The sequence below is a fragment of the Gymnoscopelus microlampas genome (genome assembly GCF_963454915.1).
Source record: "Gymnoscopelus microlampas genome assembly, chromosome: 16".
NCBI classification, from domain to species: Eukaryota; Metazoa; Chordata; class Actinopteri; order Myctophiformes; family Myctophidae; genus Gymnoscopelus; species Gymnoscopelus microlampas.
In genome coordinates this window covers 48,699,673-48,719,429 of record NC_139953.1, presented here as the reverse complement: position 1 = coordinate 48,719,429, position 19,757 = coordinate 48,699,673, and the positions used below count along the sequence as shown (strand labels likewise).

Sequence of the window (19,757 nt, the reverse complement as noted above, 5' to 3'; positions counted from 1 at the left end):
TGGTCCAAAGCTCACAGGTTTGATTCCTGCCTGCCTGGTCTCCATTAACAGCCATGTGTCCTACATGTTACAGTAAGGGCAGATACACACTGCAGGACCTTAAAGTGGTCGGGGGGGTCATCTCGTTAAGCATAACACACTGCAGGGGTTTATTTCTTGAAATCGGCTGTCATAATATCGTTGTGGTTTCACAACACGATTGACCCCCGACAAGGGCTGACACACTGTAGGATAGTTCACTAGGATGCTATCTCCAGAGTCAGACCCAATACATACATTTGTGTTATTCCAATTCATTTTAATCGACTTATCCCTTGATATGCCCCTCTCCCTCTCCCTCTCCCCCGCTCTCTCCCCCGCTCTCTCCCTCGCTCTTCCCCTCGCTCTCCCCCTCTCTCTCTCTCTCGTCAAGTGCGCTGAAGCACTCAGTCACAGTGCTGCCATGTCTTCTTATTATAAGCGACGGTTTTTCTGTAAAGTTGCTTGAAAGTGTAGTTGCTTTTTTGGCCTTGTTTCCTAATGTTGTTTGAACCAGTTGTTCTCAAACATTTTCATGGCAAGGACCACCAAATTAATAATAATAATTAATTGTCCGCAGAGGTGCAGACCTCCCCCTTCTGAAAATATGTTGTGCCATAGACCCCCATACAAGATCTGTGTGGATTTGGAAAATATCCCCCCCCCCCCACCCAAAAAATAAAAAAAATAAATTAAAAATAGCCTATCTACAACGTGAGCTTGTAGATCGTCTATTTTCAAGTATCCAATGTATTTGTATGTAGGCTTAAAGTGCTCATAGTCACTTTTGTTGGGCTTGTTTTCACAAACCTGGTTGCTTATTTCTCTCGCAACATCTGGCAACACTCACAGACAACTACACACACACACACACACACACACACACACACACACACACACACACACACACACACACACACACACACACACACACACACACACACACACACACACACACACATCGCTCGCTCTCTGTGTCTTTCTCTCTCTCTATCTCTGTATTCAAATAAACATCCCCCCTTCGAGCACGCTTACTCTCATTCTGTTTTATAATAATGTTTAACTTAATACAGGACTGGACGGTAACTATGCGGGGGATCTGTTTGTTGTGGTCAGGTCCACCGATCTTCCATAGCCACGGTGGCTGTAATATGCTCTCATTAGCTGTAGCGTGCATCTCCTCACAAGGTGGTCGCAGCTCCTTTCATATTGTATGATATTGTCTGCTGTCCTGTCTGGGACACATCTGAATATCTAACAGGGTAGTTATCTGAAAACGGTCGGAAAGCTGCCGCAGAGCGGATAATCGCGACCACATCGTCTCGCGGAACCTTTCACACACAGCGAGCATTAGCTCGCCGATCAAAGGCCGATCTGTGTCAGATCGGGAGGTTTTGTCGGCGAGCGCCAAAAAAGGTCGGTGACAGCAATATCGGAACAAATATCCTGCAATGTGTACCTGCCTTAAGTCACTCTGCTTAAATAGGTTCAAATATCACCAAAGTGGAAAAAGCAGCACTCCAGAATAAAGAATGCAAGACTGGTTCAGATCAACATTCTTATTTATTGAGAAGGCTTGACACGTTTGGGCCTCAGCCTTCCTCAAAGAAGATTTAAAAAGTGTTAATGGAGGTGTAGACTCCTCTTTTAAGCTACACATCATCATCCCCACCTGTGTGTGTGTGTGTGTGTGTGTGTGGGGGGGGGGGGGGGGGGGGGGGGGTCCTTGTTTGACAATCAGTTAATCAGCACCATATCACAATCACAATCAATACAGCAGTTCACAATATCAATATACAATCACAGATCATGACAAAATCACAGACACTATTTGTTTTAATTATTTTTTAGACAGTTTATACATCATGGTTGAAATCATCTAAAACGGCACAGAATGACCACATCAGGGACTCAAACATCAAAACACATCAGAAAGACTTTAAACACAAATGCATAGTGACCTCTGACACTCCAATAAGATGAACAGAACACATTCCTTGTTTATAGGCTTATAGGTTATAGGTTTGTTTTGAGGGTTTGTAGGATAAATCATGGTTTAAGCTCTGTGGTTGCATGGTGTCGAGTTGATAAATCCAGAACATTTCTCTGAGATAACAATGTGTGGAGTTTACCCCCTCTAGTGGCAGTAACTTGTTCAACACCTACAAAGCACACAGATGAGGTGAACCATGATTTACCTCAATGTAGTGTTTAGACACCATGTCATATTCACTGTTGTCTGTGTGTATTATAGCAGTGTTGTGTTCAGAGATCCTCAGTTCTAGGCAGGGACAGGTTATGTAAACCACATTGGTGGAGTTACAGTTGATGACATGTTTTTGTTTATACTTTCTGCCTGTCAAATGATGTGAGAAGAATTTGCAATTGGTGATTTATCAACTCAACACCATGCAACCACAGAGCTTAAACCATGATTTATCCTACAAACCCTTCTTATAAACAAGGAATGTGTTCTGTTCATCTTATTGGAGTTTCAGAGGTCACTATGCATTTGTGTTTAAAGTCTTTCTGATGTGTTTTGATGTTTGAGTCCCTGATGTGGTCATTCTGTGCCGTTTTAGATTATTTCAACCATGATGTATACTCTGTGATGTCTAAAAAATAATTAAAACAAATAAACGTCTGTGATTTCTTCATGATCTGTGATTGTGTGTACTGATATTGTGAACTGCTCTATTGATTGTGATTGTGATATGATGTTTTAACTGATTTATATTTTAAATGTTATAGTTGTTGTTTTTTTTACTTTAATTAGTCTTTTTAGTTGAATGTCTGTATTGTATTTTCTTTGTGCAGGAGCCCAGGAAGACTAGATTCATGTGTCTCTAATGGGGATCCTTTAATAAATATAAACATTACCTGAGATGTCATACTGTGTCTCTACAGTGTGGTTGATGTGTGGCAGGTGAACTCTACAGGTCACATGACCTGCTTGTCTCACTGTCACATTCCTCCAAATATAGATTTAAAATAAATAATCAGTTCAAGACTCACCAGGGTGCTTCTTCTTCACGTATGACTCTATCAGTCCTCTTCCCACTAAGTAGATGATCACATACAGTGTAAAAATCCCTGCATACACTGCTCCAAATGATCCTCTCTTTGTGGGAATGTCACTCTCTGAAACACAGTGAGTTTGATTGATTGATTGGTTTATTGATTACTTTATTAACAAGTTGCAAACACTACAGAACTACAATGACACAATAAATGTTAAAAGGATAACACAAACAAGAAGCCTTGTTTCCATTGTGGTCTATGTGACTGTTACAACATTATACAATGAAATCAATTAAATCAACAGTTGTGTTAAATGGTTCTTTTCACTGTCCTGTGGTCCAAAGCTCACAGGTTTGATTCCTGCCTGCCTGGTCTCCATTAACAGCCATGTGTCCTACATGTTCCTCTAAGTCACTCTGCTTAAATAGGTGCAAATACCACCAAAGTGGAAAAAGCAACACTCCAGAATAAAGAATGCAAGACTGGTTCAGATCAACATTCTTATTTATTGAGAAGGCTTGACACGTTTGGGCCTCAGCCTTCCTCAAAGAAGATTTAAAAAGTGATAATGGAGGTGTAGACTCCTCTTTTAAGCTACACATCATCATCCCCACCTGTGTGTGTGTGTGTGTGTGTGTGTGTGTGTGTGTGTGTGTGTGTGTGTGTGTGTGTGTGTGTGTGTGTGTGTGTGTGTGTGTGTGTGTGTGGGGGGGGGGGGGGGGGGGGGGGGGGGGGGCAATCAGTTAATCAGCACCATATCACAATCACAATCAATACAGCAGTTCACAATATCAATACACAAAATCACAGATCATGACGAAATCACAGACACTATTTATGTTTTAGACAGAGTATACATCATGGTTGAAATAATCTAAAACGGCACAGAATGACCACATCAGGGACTCAAACATCAAAACACATCAGAAAGACTTTAAACACAAATGCATAGTGACCTCTGAAACTCCAATAAGATGAACAGAACACATTCCTTGTTTATAAGAAGGGTTTGTAGGAGAAATCATGGTTTAAGCTCTGTGGTTGCATGGTGTTGAGTTGATAAATCCAGAACATTTCTCTGAGATAACAATGTGGGGAGTTTACCCCCTCTAGTGGCAGTAACTTGTTCAACCCCTAGAAAGCACAGAGATGAGGTGAACCATGATTTACCTCAATGTAGTGTTTAGACACCATGTCATATTCACTGTTGTCTGTGTGTGTTATAGCAGTGTTGTGTTCAGAGATCCTCAGTTTTAGGCAGGGTCAGGTTAACATGTAAACAGCATTGGTGGAGTTATTTACAGTTGATGACATTTTTTTGTTAATACTTTTTTCCTGTCAAAGTATGTAAGAAGAATTTGCTATTGGTGATTTATCAACTCAACACCATGCAACCACAGAGCTTAAACCATGATTTCTCCTACAAACCCTTCTTATAAACAAGGAATGTGTTCTGTTCATCTTATTGGAGTTTCAGAGGTCACTATGCATTTGTGTTTAAAGTCTTTCTGATGTGTTTTGATGTTTGAGTCCCTGATGTGGTCATTCTGTGCCGTTTTAGATTATTTCAACCATGATGTTATACTCTGTGATGTCTAAAAAATAATTAAAACAAATAACGTCTGTGATTTCTTCATGGTCTGTGATTGTGTGTACTGATATTGTGAACTGCTCTATTGATTGTGATTGTGATATGATGTAACTGATTTATATTTTAAATGTTATAGTTGTTGTTTTCTTTTTTCTTTTTTACTTTACTTAGTATTTGTAGTTGTACGTCTGTATTGTATTTGCTTTGTGCAGGAGCCCAGGAAGACTAGATTCATGTGTCTCTAATGGGGATCCTTTAATAAATATAAACATTACCTGAGATGTCATACTGTGTCTCTACAGTGTGGTTGATGTGTGGCAGGTGAACTCTACAGGTCACATGACCTGCTTGTCTCACTGTCACATTCCTCTGGACATCATAACAGTGTTGAGAAGGTTTGTCTGTCACTGAGGGTCCAGCAGGAAGGAGGGTTCCATTACTGAACAGCCAAGACATCTCAGGTTGTGGATACCAGCACCCAGAGTCACATGTCAAAGATACACCACCGTCTTTTCGTCCATTTGAAGAGATCACTGGCTGAGACACTGACCCTGTAAAAACATAAAACATATAAATATGATCATCAATATATCCATCCATCCATCCATCCATCCATCCATCCATCCATCCATCCATCTATAATGCTGACAACATTTACAAATCTAAAATCTAAAGCTATGGATGCTACAACAAGAGAGAACATGTAAAACATTCTTTCCAGAAACAGCTCGGTGAGTTCTACTGTAATTACAATGTTTTTTTTTCTTGTTTTTTTTTCAATTCAATCTTTATTCAAGACACACACAGGGGGGTCCGTGAGGACTGAGGAACACTTAAAACATATAAAAACAAAACAAAAACAAAACAATAAATAAACAAGGTATATACAAACAAGGCAGGACTTTTAGCCTTATCTCTGCACATACAGGCTAGAGCGCCAGTGTCTCCATAGCTTAGATGACAGCCTAACAGAGCTCTTGGCAGGATTAGAGAGTGATACAATAATGCTGTTCACAGAGTCTGTTAACCTGTACATAAATCTATACATCAGGTTTGGTAATACAGCAGGGCAAGTGGGTACATTTATTTCTACAAACATTTGACTGGCACTACAGCATCTTGGGGCTTTGAGCAGTAGCCTCATATCAGTCGTTATAGGCCACTGTCATTTTTTGCAGACTGCCCTTTTTGTAGCGTCGCCACAGGTGGGCAGTGTATAGCGGAGTACAGTAAGCTTTAAAAAGTGAGATTTTCACTGGAGCTGAGCAGAAATTGAATTTGCGAACAAGCATTTTGGCTTGAGCATATAGTTTACGGCGCTGTCTAAAAATATCTCTGTCATCAGATAAGGTCATTTGTTATAGAATGACCTAGATATTTGGTCTCCTTGCACTCTTTCAGTGTCATACCAGACAGATAGAAGTCAGGAAAAACCAGCTTACTGTCTTCCTTACTTCTCACGATCAGAGTTACGCTCTTTTTTGCGTTGTACTTGATATCAAAACCAATGCCATACTGTGAGCACACTCTTAGTAACTGCTGGAGACCAGCACTACTAGGACATAGGACCACCAAGTCATCTGCAAACATGAGGTGGTTAATGATACTGTCACCAATGATACACCCTGTTTTACAGGCATTCAATTGTACAGATAAATCATCCATAAAAACATTAAAAAGGAATGGAGATAAAATGCTGCCTTGTCTTACCCCATTGGTCACATGGAATGGGGCGGAGATAGAGTTACCCCATTTAACCAGCATAGTCTGGTGTGAATACCAGTAAACCAGAATCCTTATCAAATATCTGGGGGCCCCTCGCAGACATAATTTGTTAAAAAGTTTACAGTGACTGACTCTGTCAAAAGCTTTGGATGCATCGATAAAACAAGTAAATACAAGTAAATACAAGTGGTGTTTTGACTTCAGTATTTGTCCAATATCTCCTTGAGTGCAAAGATACACATGTCGGTGCCATGTTTCTGTTTAAACCCAAACTGATTGTCAGCTGTCAGTAAATACTGCTCCAGCCTACTGAGGAGAACTCTTTCCAGTACTTTTGATACAATGCTGGCTATAGCTATCGGCCTGTAGTTCTCAGAGCTATTCAGCTTACCCACCTTGTCCTTAATGACAGGCACTAAAATAACAGATAAAATTGATGTTGGTAGTGAACCATGAACCAAAAACCCAGTAAAACAAATGGCAAGTAAAATGTGCAGTTTCCTATTGGCATTTTTCAAGTGTTCAGCAGCAATGTTATCCAACCCACAGGCCTTATTGTTGTCTAGTTTCAGGACAGCTTCAAGTATTTCCTGTGGGGTGATAGCCACCTCCTCATCTTTATCGACTGTGCCAACTTGGAAGGGCTTACTTGGGATACAATTAAATAATTCATAGAACCTTTTCTGCCACAGATTGCATATGTCCTCTGGGCCACTTGCATCATCGACACTTGACGGTAACGATGTTTTACAATTATTAATAGTTCTGATTTCTTTCCAGAAATCAGTGGCACTATTATTTTGTAATTTTTTAGCAAGTGCATCGGCCCGCATTGTATTTTCCTGTCTCTTAATAAAACGAAGTGCATATTTAAAATTAGCATTGGTCTGTTTTTTCCGTTCAAACAGGTGACCAGACTTATATTTGCCTGATCCGGCCCATTCTTTAAAAGCCCTACTGGCATCTGCATGTAGTTCTGCTACATATTCATTCCAACCTGGCCTGGCAAGGCCCCCATTTGACCTGTGCTTATGTAGAGGCTTGCTGGCAGTTAAAAGAGACTCCACAATATGTTCATACATTGTGCACAGATCAATGCTATGTTGTGGGTTTTTACAATTTAAGTCATGACACAGAATGGCCTCCTTAGGGAGTTTGACTTCATCTAGCAGAGCATTAGTTTGGCTTTGATATACTTCCAACTGGTGCTTGGTAGCCTTGGTCCAATCTAGTTTCCTAGGTCTCTTGCTGCCCTCTGCTGGTGATAACACAGGTAGATTACCAGTATTGATCAACATGGAGAGAGGAATATGGTCAGTAGTGGCCAAGGCATAGTTGATATGCATGGACTGTAAAGAGTCATGTGCATCTACAGTACTTATACAGTGATCGAGCCATGAGGTTGTATGCCAAGCCTCGCTGATATAAGTGTAGCTATCAGAGGGTAAAAGTGCCTTGCTAGAGAGGATCAAGCCATACTCAGTGCAGAACTGGAGAAGATGGTTACCAAATAATGCCTTGCCATCTGATATGTCCGCATTCATATCACCCACTACATAAATGCAGGTGGAGGTGTTGTCTTGGATGAAAGACATGATACATGCCAATCTATTAAGATACTCATCTTCATTTATGGTGCATTCATAGGGTGTATAGACATTTAGAATTATGAACTTCTTGTCGCTGCAGTTGAACTCAATGCCGATTTGATTGATTGATTGATTGATTGATTGAATACTTCATTAACAACAGTGTTTCCCCTAAATGCTTGTAACAACAGCAGGTGAAGTCTTTATCAATTATTATTCTGTGCTATCAGTAGGCCTACGGCCTACAGCCTGTCTGTCTGTCTGTCGCCCATAGAGGAAGGCAGAGAAGTGATGCTATGGTAGTGATACAGGTATTTAAGGTTTTTCTTAACAGGCAGGTAGGAAGTTACCAATGTTTGGGTCCTCATAACACCACACAGGTTACAGTGTTGTGAGAAGGAGGTTTATTAATGGTTGTTTCCTTGCTCTATGGAGTGCAGTGTTGTCTTTGATGTGAAGTGTACAATGTTGTGTTGCAGTGTGACTCAGGCCTGCTGGCTCTTTAGTCACAGCATCACTAGGACAATCACACTTACCAACAAAGAGCTGGATCAAAGTGTAGATGTGGAGTTGTGGAGCAGAACATCTGTAGGTCCCCTCGTCTGAGAGCTTCACCCTGGACAGTTTCAGTGACATGTTACCATCAGGAAGCTTCTCAGGAAACAGAGACGTCCTCTCTTTGTACAACGGGTTCAGTTCTTGGCCATGGCTGTAATGTCCATCTTGGAGGAGATTAATGAGGTACAGCTTCAGGTCAGGTCTGGACCACTCCACTGTCTTCCTGCCCATGTTGAACGGTGGTTTAATGAGACATGGAAGGATCACCTCATCTCCCTCTTTGACCAGGATGTCCTGAGAAGACCCAATGACCTGATGTTGACCTTAAGACAAAACCAAATGAAGCATGGTGTTAGTTCATGATGCACACTGGACTCATACTGTAATCAGCTGTCAGTCAGCCAGTGGCATCAATTCAGCAAAAGCTAAGGTATGGCAAGGTCATAGGTCACGTCAGCACGGTAGGAAGCCATTCCCAGTTGGGGGGGATATATTTGTACCGGGACACATGCACGAGCGCCGTGCGTGCATGTGTGACCAGTGTGCGCTTTTTTCGCGGTTATTCCCCTTTTATTTCCGTTTTTTATTACTTTCATTCGGTTAATTAGGTACCAAAGAATGTAGAGGGGGGGTGGGGCCGCTCTTCCACCTTCAAGCAGCTCACACAGCAGCCAGCAGCCCTCCCTTCCAGGCAGCGGCCGCGGGGTCCTAGTGCCGGCCTCATTTGAGGCTTTTTTTTCCTCCTCTTTTTCCCCGTGGCCTCGCGGCCCAAATACCGGTTTGCGGGTTAGGGTTAGGGTAACCCTATCCCCCCCGTCCCCCCCCATTCCTACAGCCCTGGGTCACGTGACAGCATAACATCAAAGGCCACCAAACACTCATAGGCTATATATATCCTACTAGAGGTCCGGGAGGCCTACGGCCGCCCGAAACCCCTAGCCGCGCACGGGGCCCAGCGTGGGCGCGTGTATATATGGGATGAACATTTGGGGAAAAAAAAAAAAAAAAAAAAAAAAAGTTGTAATGTAAAAGTAAAAAAATTGAGAAAAAAATTGGGAAGAAATAATATTTTTTATGTTTCAGGGGGTCCGCGGACCCCCTGGTGGTCCGCGCCAAAGTCGTCGGATGAAAATCTTCAAACGGTAAAAAAAAAAAAAAAAAAAAAAAAATCATGCAGGTTCTTGCTTGTTTCTGGCGTGGCATCCCAACCTGGCATCCCAATGCCGGCGATGTGTACTTCCGGGTTGCATAATGATGACATCACTGTCGAATCCTTTGCTGTCATGAACCTAGCCTGGTGTGTTGACCAGTAATGATGACATCACTGGCTAATCCTTTGGTGTCATGAACCTAGCCTGGTGTGTGGAGCAGAGCAGAGCAACGTGCTGTTGTTGTTTTGGGGATTTTCAATGGCGGGCCGTCGTGTTGTGTTGGCCTCGGTGGTACGCACGGTAAGCGGTAGGAAGCTGCTTCCACTTCCGTTGTGTCCGACATTTGGTGAGTAGAATTAATTATGTTGCGAGGTGGGAACGGTGTAGTGAGGCATGCCAGGTGCCCTACGCGAAACGTAAATTCAGGCCGCCCGCCGTGGCGACAGTGTTGGCGACATGTGGTCTGACGGTGTTGTGTTTACTCGATAACAGAGCTGTGGGGTGTCGCCACCGAGGGCACGGAAGTTGCTCGCCATTTATATAGTTAGATAATACATTGCAAAACCCAAAACCCCCCAAAAAAACCTGCCACTGTGTGGGACTAAACACAAAAACAACATATCAATGTCACTAACAACACAAGCCACAACGCGCACAATGACTTCGCGCAGTCTGTAGGCCACTTCACACTGCTCAGCACACATCTGCCCCCTCGAAGCATAATTAATTGCGGCCAACACAAACTCACAACATTACGGTCGGCCATGTTGTTCCTTAGCGTCATCGCTGACCACCGCCCAGCGACACCCAAACACAACGAGGCGGACCAAATTTCCTCTACACCATTGTGTTACCTTTCATTTGCTCCGAGGTGGAAACTGGAAAGCCTGCTGACGCGAGGTTAGTTCCCTTTAGCTGTCAGCACAGTTGCCAGGTTGCGCGCGCCAAATAAGCAATATGGTCTGTGAAATTTCCTCCAATTTGCCTCCATTCCTTCTCGCTCAAAATCGCTTTCACCTCGCTTACAATTAAAGGACATGGCAACACTGCCCTTCTAACAGGGCTCGCTGTCTGTCTGTCTCTCTCTTTCTCTCGGCGAAAGAAAGAGAGAGAGAGAGAGAAAGAAAGACGTGCGCGCGCGCACACACACACACACACACTCACACACACACACACACACACACACACACACACACACACACACACACACACACACACACACACACACACACAAGAGAGAGGGGGAGACAGACAGAAAGAAAGAAAGACACTCACGCGCACGCGCACGCACGCACGCACGCACGCACGCACGCACGCACGCACGCACGCACACACACACACACACACACACACACCAGTGGCGTACCCACCATAGAGGCAGGGCAGGCGGCCGCCTGCCCAACTAAAATCTAGCCTCCCCTAGAAAATAAAGTAAAAGACTGAAAAACTGGCAGTGAAAAAATCCGAAGAGAGTAGTGGCCGTCGGACCTTCACGCGGGCAGGCAATCACTACCGTATCCATTCAGCAGAGCGACGTCGCCTATAGTGATGCAAATGTTGCCTTTATCTTCATGGGGTGCCAGGAGTGCCAGGTGTGGGGGTCTGGGCCATCACCCGTAGGCCTACTCACCTGGCATAAAAGGGGCTCTGAGTCTGAGAGCAGCTTGAGCCACCACCGCTGAATAATTGATTGATTCATTGATTATACTTGCATATTGTTTTTATTGTTGTTAACTTGTGTGTGTGGGGGGGGGGGGGGGTAGGTAGAGAAAAAAATCTCGCCTGGCCTAAATGTAATTTCTGGGAACGCCACTGACACACACACACACACACACACACACACACACATTCTCTGTCTTTCTCTCGGCCAGCAGCAGCAACAGGTCAGTATGTTTTTATCTTTCTTTCACTTACTAAGCCATTACTTTCACGTCTGTGTGTGCGCGCGTGCGTGTTCTCATTATTAAAAGACGCATCCAACTCACCCTCCGTCTGTCCACATGCACTGTTGTCGCAAACACACAAAAACAGCGCTCATTTCTCCACACACATTCCTGTGTGTGTGTGTGTGTGTGTGTGTGTGTGTGTGTGTGTGTGTGTGTGTGTGTGTGTGTGTGTGTGTGATTATGGAAGACAAGATGACGATATAAAGGACATTCAGTCTAAATGTCTAGCTTGCTAATTCTCGCCTACTACTACTACTTTTGTATTTGAAACTTTACATTTGTCTAAATATTATAAACTCTCAGGACAGCCTAAGTACTAACATCATTTATGAAAAGGCTACTATAGGCTACACAGTGAAGTCGGACTGAATAATGACTGAAACGTTTTTTTTTTATTTTTTTACTCTCTTGGTGTGGGGATTATCTTGCACAGTCGTTGTGAATTAGCAAACTGGACATTTAGACTGAATGTGTCCTTTATCCTCATCTTGCGCTAATGCATGCAACTGTTTCGCCAGGTTTTCTTTGTGTTGTTTCTCATAAGCGTGCATCCGTTGTCTGTCAACAACACAGTAGTCTGTGCCTTGACTTCAGCGCGCTGACTCTCTCCCCACACCTCCCCCGCCCCCTTGCGCTTCAACATGTGAAAAGGCTGTTCGCCGGATTGACAGACAGAGCCAGACACACGGAGCGGACTCCCCACTACCAGGGGTGCTGCAGCAATATCTTATGCTATGATAAATATTGTATTAATGATGTTATATATTATATAACATCAAATATAATAATACATTATTATATCATAATGTCATATGCTGTATTACAGTACATAACACATATTTGACATATACATTATATCTACAATATACATATACATACTATTATGACATATAAATACATACTGTACATATTTAAATATATTTATAATAAATATAAAATATACACATGAGCCATAAATGACACAGTCTTTACAACGGCTCTTACAAAGGGGTTCGCGATGTTTTCATTTGTATCCAACGATTTTGTTGGCTAGGGAGCTAGCGGGAAGGGTGCCCGTGTTACTGTATATGCTGTATTAAAGTACAAAACACATATTTAACATATAAATGATATATACAATATAACTATACATACTATTATGACATGAATACATACATATTTATATACATTTTTCAAATATATATATACTATACACATGAGCCATAAATGAGCCAGAAGGTCTGACTCTGCTAGTCTGCGATGGAGCCTGCCGTTCCAAGTTAACAAGCAATACTCTACAGCTACATTCTATCATTTAAATTTAGAATGGAAAATAATCATCACCAGGGCACATTCAACAGCCAAGTATTATAATGAAAACACTAAAGCAGCTGAATTAAACAATTATTTTACTTTAATGGCAGCATTACACCATTCCAGTGTGCCTCTTCCAACATGCGTTATTCTAGGTACTGACTGTCAATGGCGCTGTGCGTCTTCATGCGCCTCTCAAGCTCACGCCAGCTATCCATATTGGCACGGTGCACATTTGACTCCTCATGGTCTTTAAGAGTGTGAGTGATGAGTCTTGGGAGGCATGCGATAATCCGACAGACCTTTTCTCCGACTATGTGGCATGTTCTAAAACCTCTGCATGTGAGACTATACTGACTTCGCTTGCCAAATAGGTAGGCCTACAGCAGAAACAGAACACTGAATCGGATGATTGTGAATACACTAACCATGACCTGCGAATGGTTTCTCTGTTTTGCATATGCATATAATATCTGTCTTTGGTAAAACAACTATGTGATTGGCTTTTATCACTACCGCCATCACCATCATCATCTCCACCACCACGGCTCTGTGGAAAATCATGTCCTCTAACTGGACGGGACCTCTCCTAACAATATCAACCCGTTGGTCACTGGTAATATGCATTGGCCAGTGTATTGTAAACAGTATTGTAATGTTTATTTTGTTACTGTTGACTCTGTTTTTGAGCATTGTAGCCTAATGCAGTCAGAGTCTGTTACTTCTGAACAGTTCGACTACACTAAGCTTTGTTGTAAACCCTTTCCAATGAGAGCATATAATGTTTATTTTGCAATGTTGACAATGCAGTTTTTATATATTGGTGTGTGGGTTGTGTGAGGGTGCTCACATGCCATGTTTTTTTTGTGTGTGGGGGGGATGCCCCCCCCCCCCCCCCAGTGACAGTCCAATGTTAACGCCCTGCCAGGCGCTCGGCTCGACAAATAATTCCACTGCCCTGCGAGGCTCCAACTGTAGTAGCCATGGTTCACATGACGCTCGTCTGTCACATGATATGACAGTCATATGTTTCAGGGTTACAACTGTAGTAAAAATAAACAAAACTACTTTGCTATTCACCGAAACAAAGGCTGTTTTGTGTTGCTGAAAGTCTATTCTCCAGGATGGGAAGCCTCTCAGCACCCCTTCTCTGTATAATACACTTTTTGGGCAGAAAATAAAATAAGTCTGCGAGACGGAAATTATTGTATTTACTCATCTGCGCCCCCTACAGATCTGGCCAATATAAATTACCATTGACTGAGAGGCTTCCCACCCTGGAGAATAGACTTTCAACAACACAAAACAGCCTTTGTTTCGGTGAATAGCTAAATAGTTCAGTTCATTTTTACTACAGTTGGAGCTCTCACAGGACAGTGGAATTCTTTGTCTATAAACAGAGCCGAGCGCCTGGCAGAGCGTTAGAGAGAACTCACTAAACGCTCTGGACCAGAGTTATGTCTGGAGGCAACAAATCTCTCAAGAACAGATTCTGTTTTTCCTTTTTATGTGGCCATGGGTTCCCAGATTGGGAAGCAACAAGCTAACCACACTATTCAATGGTGTCACATGACACTTCTCCTGTGCGTGCATTCGTTCATGCGTGTGACCGGTTCCGTGCGTGCGGGTGCCGGGCGTGCACAATAGCCTACTAAACGTCACGATAAAGCCGGTCTAGTCAGAGAGTCAGACACAAACACCAAACAGTGGTTGAAACTCCACTAAAACTTCATAGTTATTTAGTAGTAACCTTGAAACTAGACAGTGTTAGTCTGGCTATGATGGCCGTGTGTGTGTGTGTGTGTGTGTGTGTGTGTGTGTGTGTGTGTGTGTGTGTGTGTGTGTGTGTGTGCGTGCGTGTGTGCGTGCGTGCGTGCGTGTGTGCGTGCGTGTGTACAGTCAGTACACTGTATAACTAAATAACTCAAACATTCTATCTATCTACAGTATCTATCTCCATAACTCCAATGTAACGTTTTTTTCTCTCTCTCTCTCTCTCTCTCTCTCTCTCTCTCTCTCTCTCTCTCTCTCTCTCTCTCTCTCTCTCTCTCTTCCATAACTCCATGTAAATAACTGTTAACATTACCTGTGACAGATGTGTTGTAACAGCTGCTCCAGATTAGCAACATGTAGAAATAAATACATGATTTTACTGTTAAAACACTGTGTTTTAAAGACAAATGTGAGACGGAGTGATGCTCCATGCTTTGCTGCTCCCTCACAAATAGGATGGCCAACATTCAGAAATGGAAAAACAGCGGTGTGCTGTTGATGTGTGGCCAGGATGTTTTTTGGGCGTATTTTTTTTTCTTTTCTTTTTGGTTCTTTATTTAGGTTTTAGGGTTAGGTTAGGGTTATGTTATTTAATTCTTTTGGGGGAGCCAGCCTCCCAAACTCCTGAAATGCATAGAAATCTATGCATTTTGGAACAGTTACTGTAACAGTTGCTAAACTGCTGCTGTAGCGTGGGGGGAGGAGAAGAGGAGGAGGAGGAGAGGAGACAGCTCATTCTTTCAGAATAGACACACAGTTTTGGGGCCATGAGGCACGTTGGCTGTTATGCTGTTGTAGCTCAGTCCTTGTCTAACTAACTATAAGCTAGTTAGTATGATATACCGTACCCTCACATGCAGCAACTTATTTTCGGTAGAGCAATGCCTATGTTAGATGCACGTGCACCTTTATTTTATTTCGCCCACTTGAACCAGCGCACATTTTTCCACAAACACAATGAGGAAAGTCTCACAGGCTTTTTTTCTTTTGTAACAAAAAAAAGGCATGGGTTTCCGAGGCTAATGACCCGTGATTACAGATTGCCCCTTGGGTTAAAATTGCAAGAGAAGCACACAGAAGTAGTTCCACAGCTATTTGTTCTTCTTCCAGAGATCATTTTGTAATTAAAGAAAGCCTCTGCACTATATTAACTAAACTACACATGTATGAACAACAACAACAACAACAACAACAACAGCAGCGTTGCTGGGTGTACTGCTTGTGTTTAAAACAAAGTATTGACCACTGTTTCACAACTTTTCACTGTTGCTGCAGTTTCTTTCTCTCTCTGCTGCTGCTGTGCACTCGGGGCTAGAGGTTAATGTAAAAAAAAAAAGGTTCCTATCACTCAAATATTTGGCAGCCTCCCTCTAATAACTGAGGACCCCTAGGGGTCCCCCACCCCCTGTTGAAGACCTATGTATTAATATATAATAATTATATAGACTTTATGATTAGTAATCAAACAATTTTACAATAACCTTTGTTTTCTCTCAGAAGTCTATGAGTTGGGTTGTTAGACAGAGATGCAGAGCCTAGTACTAACCTACAGTAAAACAATAAACTGCTTTGAATTTAAATGTAATGCATTTTTTGTACGTTTAGTATGTTTTGGGAAATTAACGTGGGCTTTAATATAAATCCTTTGCATTGTGTTGAATCGCATCGTATCGTATTGTGCAGAATTGAATCTCCATGCATCAAATCGTAATCAAATTTCGTCAAATCGGGAACAGGGGTGAATTGTACCGCACCATTTTTGGAACCATGAACTTTAGTTAAAAATGTTGAATTATGAACTGTGAACTTAACTAGTTCATTTTAATATGTGTGAACTGAACTTTGAACTAGTGTGTGTGTGTGTGTGTGTGTGTGTGTGTGTGTGTGCGTGTGTGTGTGTGTGTGTGTGTGTGTGTGTGTGTGTGTGTGTGTGTGTAAGCAGCTAATCTTCGGCACCGTTGGACCGATCTGCGTGAAACCCGACATTTTTCACATCGCCCTGCTATAGCGCCACCAGGAGGCAGATTTTAGGAAATCGGTACAAATTATCTCTATAGTCATGCAGTAATCAAGACTTATCTGTCAGATTGGTCACAGAACATCCTGATTGGCTAGGATTGGCTTCCAAAGTTTGCAGGAGTGCTCCTTTTTAGCACAAAATGCCACAGATCATGAACACAACGTCAGATTGCTGTGAAACTTTGCACATTAGGCCATGGAAGAAATGCCACCATACATTCTTCACATCGCGCCCATGGTGGTGAATAGCCTATAGGCCGATTCACGTTTTGGCCTATAGGCTATAACCCTTGAACCGTAGGTCATACAACCAAAACATTCCTTGGATCATTATGCATCCTCTCAAATAGGCCACACCCATTTCCACTTTAAAACATTTTCTGCCATGTTGCTTCTTTTTGCAAAACACACTTTTTGCTACAACGAGAGAGAGAGAGAGAGAGAGAGAGAGAGAGAGAGAGAGAGAGAGAGAGAGAGAGAGAGAGAACACAGAGAGCTCTCACATGACTCACCCTCATAAACATATTACAGTCTTCACATCTCTTCCGAACATCTGCAAATATTTAGGTCATTGTACTAGAGTATAATTTGTTTCCTGCATGAGGCACACAGCTGCCAAACATTAGAAAACCACTTGAATTCCTGCTTTGAGGTTTTGAAAGTAGCTGGTCCTTCCCCCCTTCCCCCCCTCTTCCTATCTTCTACCTCCCTATACTGTATACCTCCGCACAGGCTCAGTCCCAGCTGCTTTCAAACAAGCCGTGGTGCAGCCTCTCCTCAAAAAGCCAAACTTAGGCCCCTCCTCCCTTTCCAATTTTAGGCCAATCTCACAACTCCCGTTTCTTTCTAAAGCCCTGGAAAAGGTAGTCTACCTTCAATTGCAAGCTTTTTTAATTACTCACGATATTCACGACACGTTTCAGTCCGGCTTCAGACCTGGACATAGCACCGAAACCGCACTCCTAAGAGTCCTAAATGACATACGTTTAATCACTGATTCAGGCCACCCAGCAGCCCTGGTGCTCCTCGATCTGTCAGCTGCATTCGACACAGTCGACCATCGGATCCTGCTGTCCAGATTGGAGCACCAAGTTGGCATTTCCGGAACTGCTCTTATATGGTTCAGGTCTTATCTCACTGACCGCAGTTTTAAAGTTAGACTAGGTGATTTTAACTCTAGCACGGCCCCTCTAACCTGTGGCGTCCCTCAGGGTTCTGTTGAACTTCCTCTCTGACATTACATCTTGGATGAACACTAATTTTCTCACTCTGAATGAAAGCAAGACCGAAGTCATCATTTTCAACAATAACCCTAGCTCACCCATCACCTCACTCGGTCCCCTCAGTGATAACATCCGTTCTTCTGTTAAAAGCCTTGGTGTCACCTTTGACAATAACCTTAAATTCGTTAAGCATATTAGCTCTGTGGTCAAGGCTAGTTTCTTTCAGCTTAGGCTTCTAGCCAGGGCAAAGGCCTAGCTGCCCCGTACCGACCTCGAGAGAGTCATCCACGCTTTCATTTCTACTAGACTAGATTACTGTAACGCTCTCTACGCAGGCATTGATCGGTCAGCTATCAGGCGCCTTCAGCTTGTTCAGAACGCCGCCGCTCGCCTCCTCACCAACACTAATAGGCGGGACCATATCACCCCAGTCCTCGCTTCCCTCCACTGGCTCCCTGTCCGCTTTAGAATTGATTTTAAGATTTTAGTGTTTGTTTTTAAAGCCCAAAATGACCTGTCCCTCCATATTTAGCTGAATTGATCGATCCACATGTCCCAACAAGAGCCCTGAGATCGGCCAATCAATCTCTCCTGATTTTGCCCGACACACATTTCAGGACCAGAGGAGATCGTGCGTTTGCCTTGGCCGGTCCCAACCTCTTACATGTTCGCTCTGCTCGGTCTCTGACGACTTTCAAATCCCTATTAAAGACTTATTTCTACTCTATTGCTTTTAATTCAATTTAATGTAAGTCTACCCTTGTAGCCTATGATCCCACGTACTGCTTATTGTATTTCACATTTTGCTCTTTTATATATTGAAACAATGCCAGCCTATGTTATTATGCTCTGTAATGTGAAGCACTTTGGTTCGACTTTGGATGATGTAAATGTGCTATACAAATAAAGTTTGATTTGATTTGATTTGATTTGATTTATACTGTATAGTGTTCAGACAGTCTCTACTGTCATACACAGAGAGGGTCGATACTGTTCGCTCCATAGCCAGCAAGTCCAACAAGTCCTTCATCCTATTGTCAATACTGAAACACTTTCCAGTTCATCATAATGTTCAGTTCATACGTCTATCTTTATAAGATATTTTTGGGCTTTTCTGTATTTATTCATGGTTTTTAGTGGAGATGGACAGGAAACATGGAGAGAGAGATGGGGAGAGACATGCAGGAAAGATCATAAGGAACGGGACACGAACCTGTGATGCACTGTCAGGCTACTTTATAGAGTGTGGTGAAGTACATATATGTGGGAAATTGCCCTTGTAAAGGAATATAAATAACAGGCGTTTCTCTTCCTCACGGTCAGATCATCTGGTTAAAGTCTAAATGTGGACGTTTAGTATGTTTTGGTAAATTAACGTGGGCTTTAATATAAATCCTTTGCATTGTGTTGAATCGCATCGTATCGCATTGTGCAGAATTGAATCTCCATCAAATCGTAATCAAATTGCGTCAAATCGGGAACAGGGGTGAATTGTACCGCACCATTTCTGGAACCATGAACTTTATTTAAAAATGTTGAATTATGAACTATGTGTGAACTGAACTTTGAACTATGTGTGTGTGTGTGTGTGTGTGTGTGTGTGTGTGTGTGTGTGTGTGTGTGTGTGAGTGTGAGTGTGAGTGTGTGTGTGTGTGTGTGTGTGTGTGTGTGTGAGAGGGAGAGTGAGAAGGTGTCACCAGCGTACAACCAGTCTAATTCTGTTTAATACCTGGGAGCTGACCAGTTATTATTCAAATTATTTTAGATATTCTACAAACATCAAAAATAGCAGATGTACAAGCTCGTAGAGCCTGTGAGCTTGTAAATCTGCTATTGAGAACCAGTGCTCT

At 42.6% G+C, this 19,757-nt stretch overlaps 2 protein-coding genes across 2 annotated transcripts in view; both read right to left on the bottom strand.

Annotated features, from left to right (window-relative positions):
• LOC311063936 (uncharacterized protein) overlaps nt 1-15,103 on the bottom strand; it is a gene marked incomplete at its 3' end in the record, with an annotated part of 31,849 nt that extends 16,746 nt beyond the window's left edge. The window contains exons 1-4 of the mRNA XM_084083566.1: nt 14,979-15,103; nt 8,481-8,825; nt 4,906-5,181; nt 3,034-3,159 (exon numbers count right to left, since the gene is read on the bottom strand). Coding sequence (XP_083939692.1) covers nt 3,034-3,159; nt 4,906-5,181; nt 8,481-8,825; nt 14,979-15,096 — 865 coding nt within the window. The 5' untranslated portion in view covers nt 15,097-15,103. The remainder of the gene's footprint in view (nt 1-3,033; nt 3,160-4,905; nt 5,182-8,480; nt 8,826-14,978) is intronic.
• LOC311063058 (pyrin-like) overlaps nt 1-19,757 on the bottom strand; it is a gene marked incomplete at its 5' end in the record, with an annotated part of 670,464 nt that overhangs the window by 28,105 nt on the left and 622,602 nt on the right. The gene's annotated exons all lie outside the window — the stretch shown is intronic.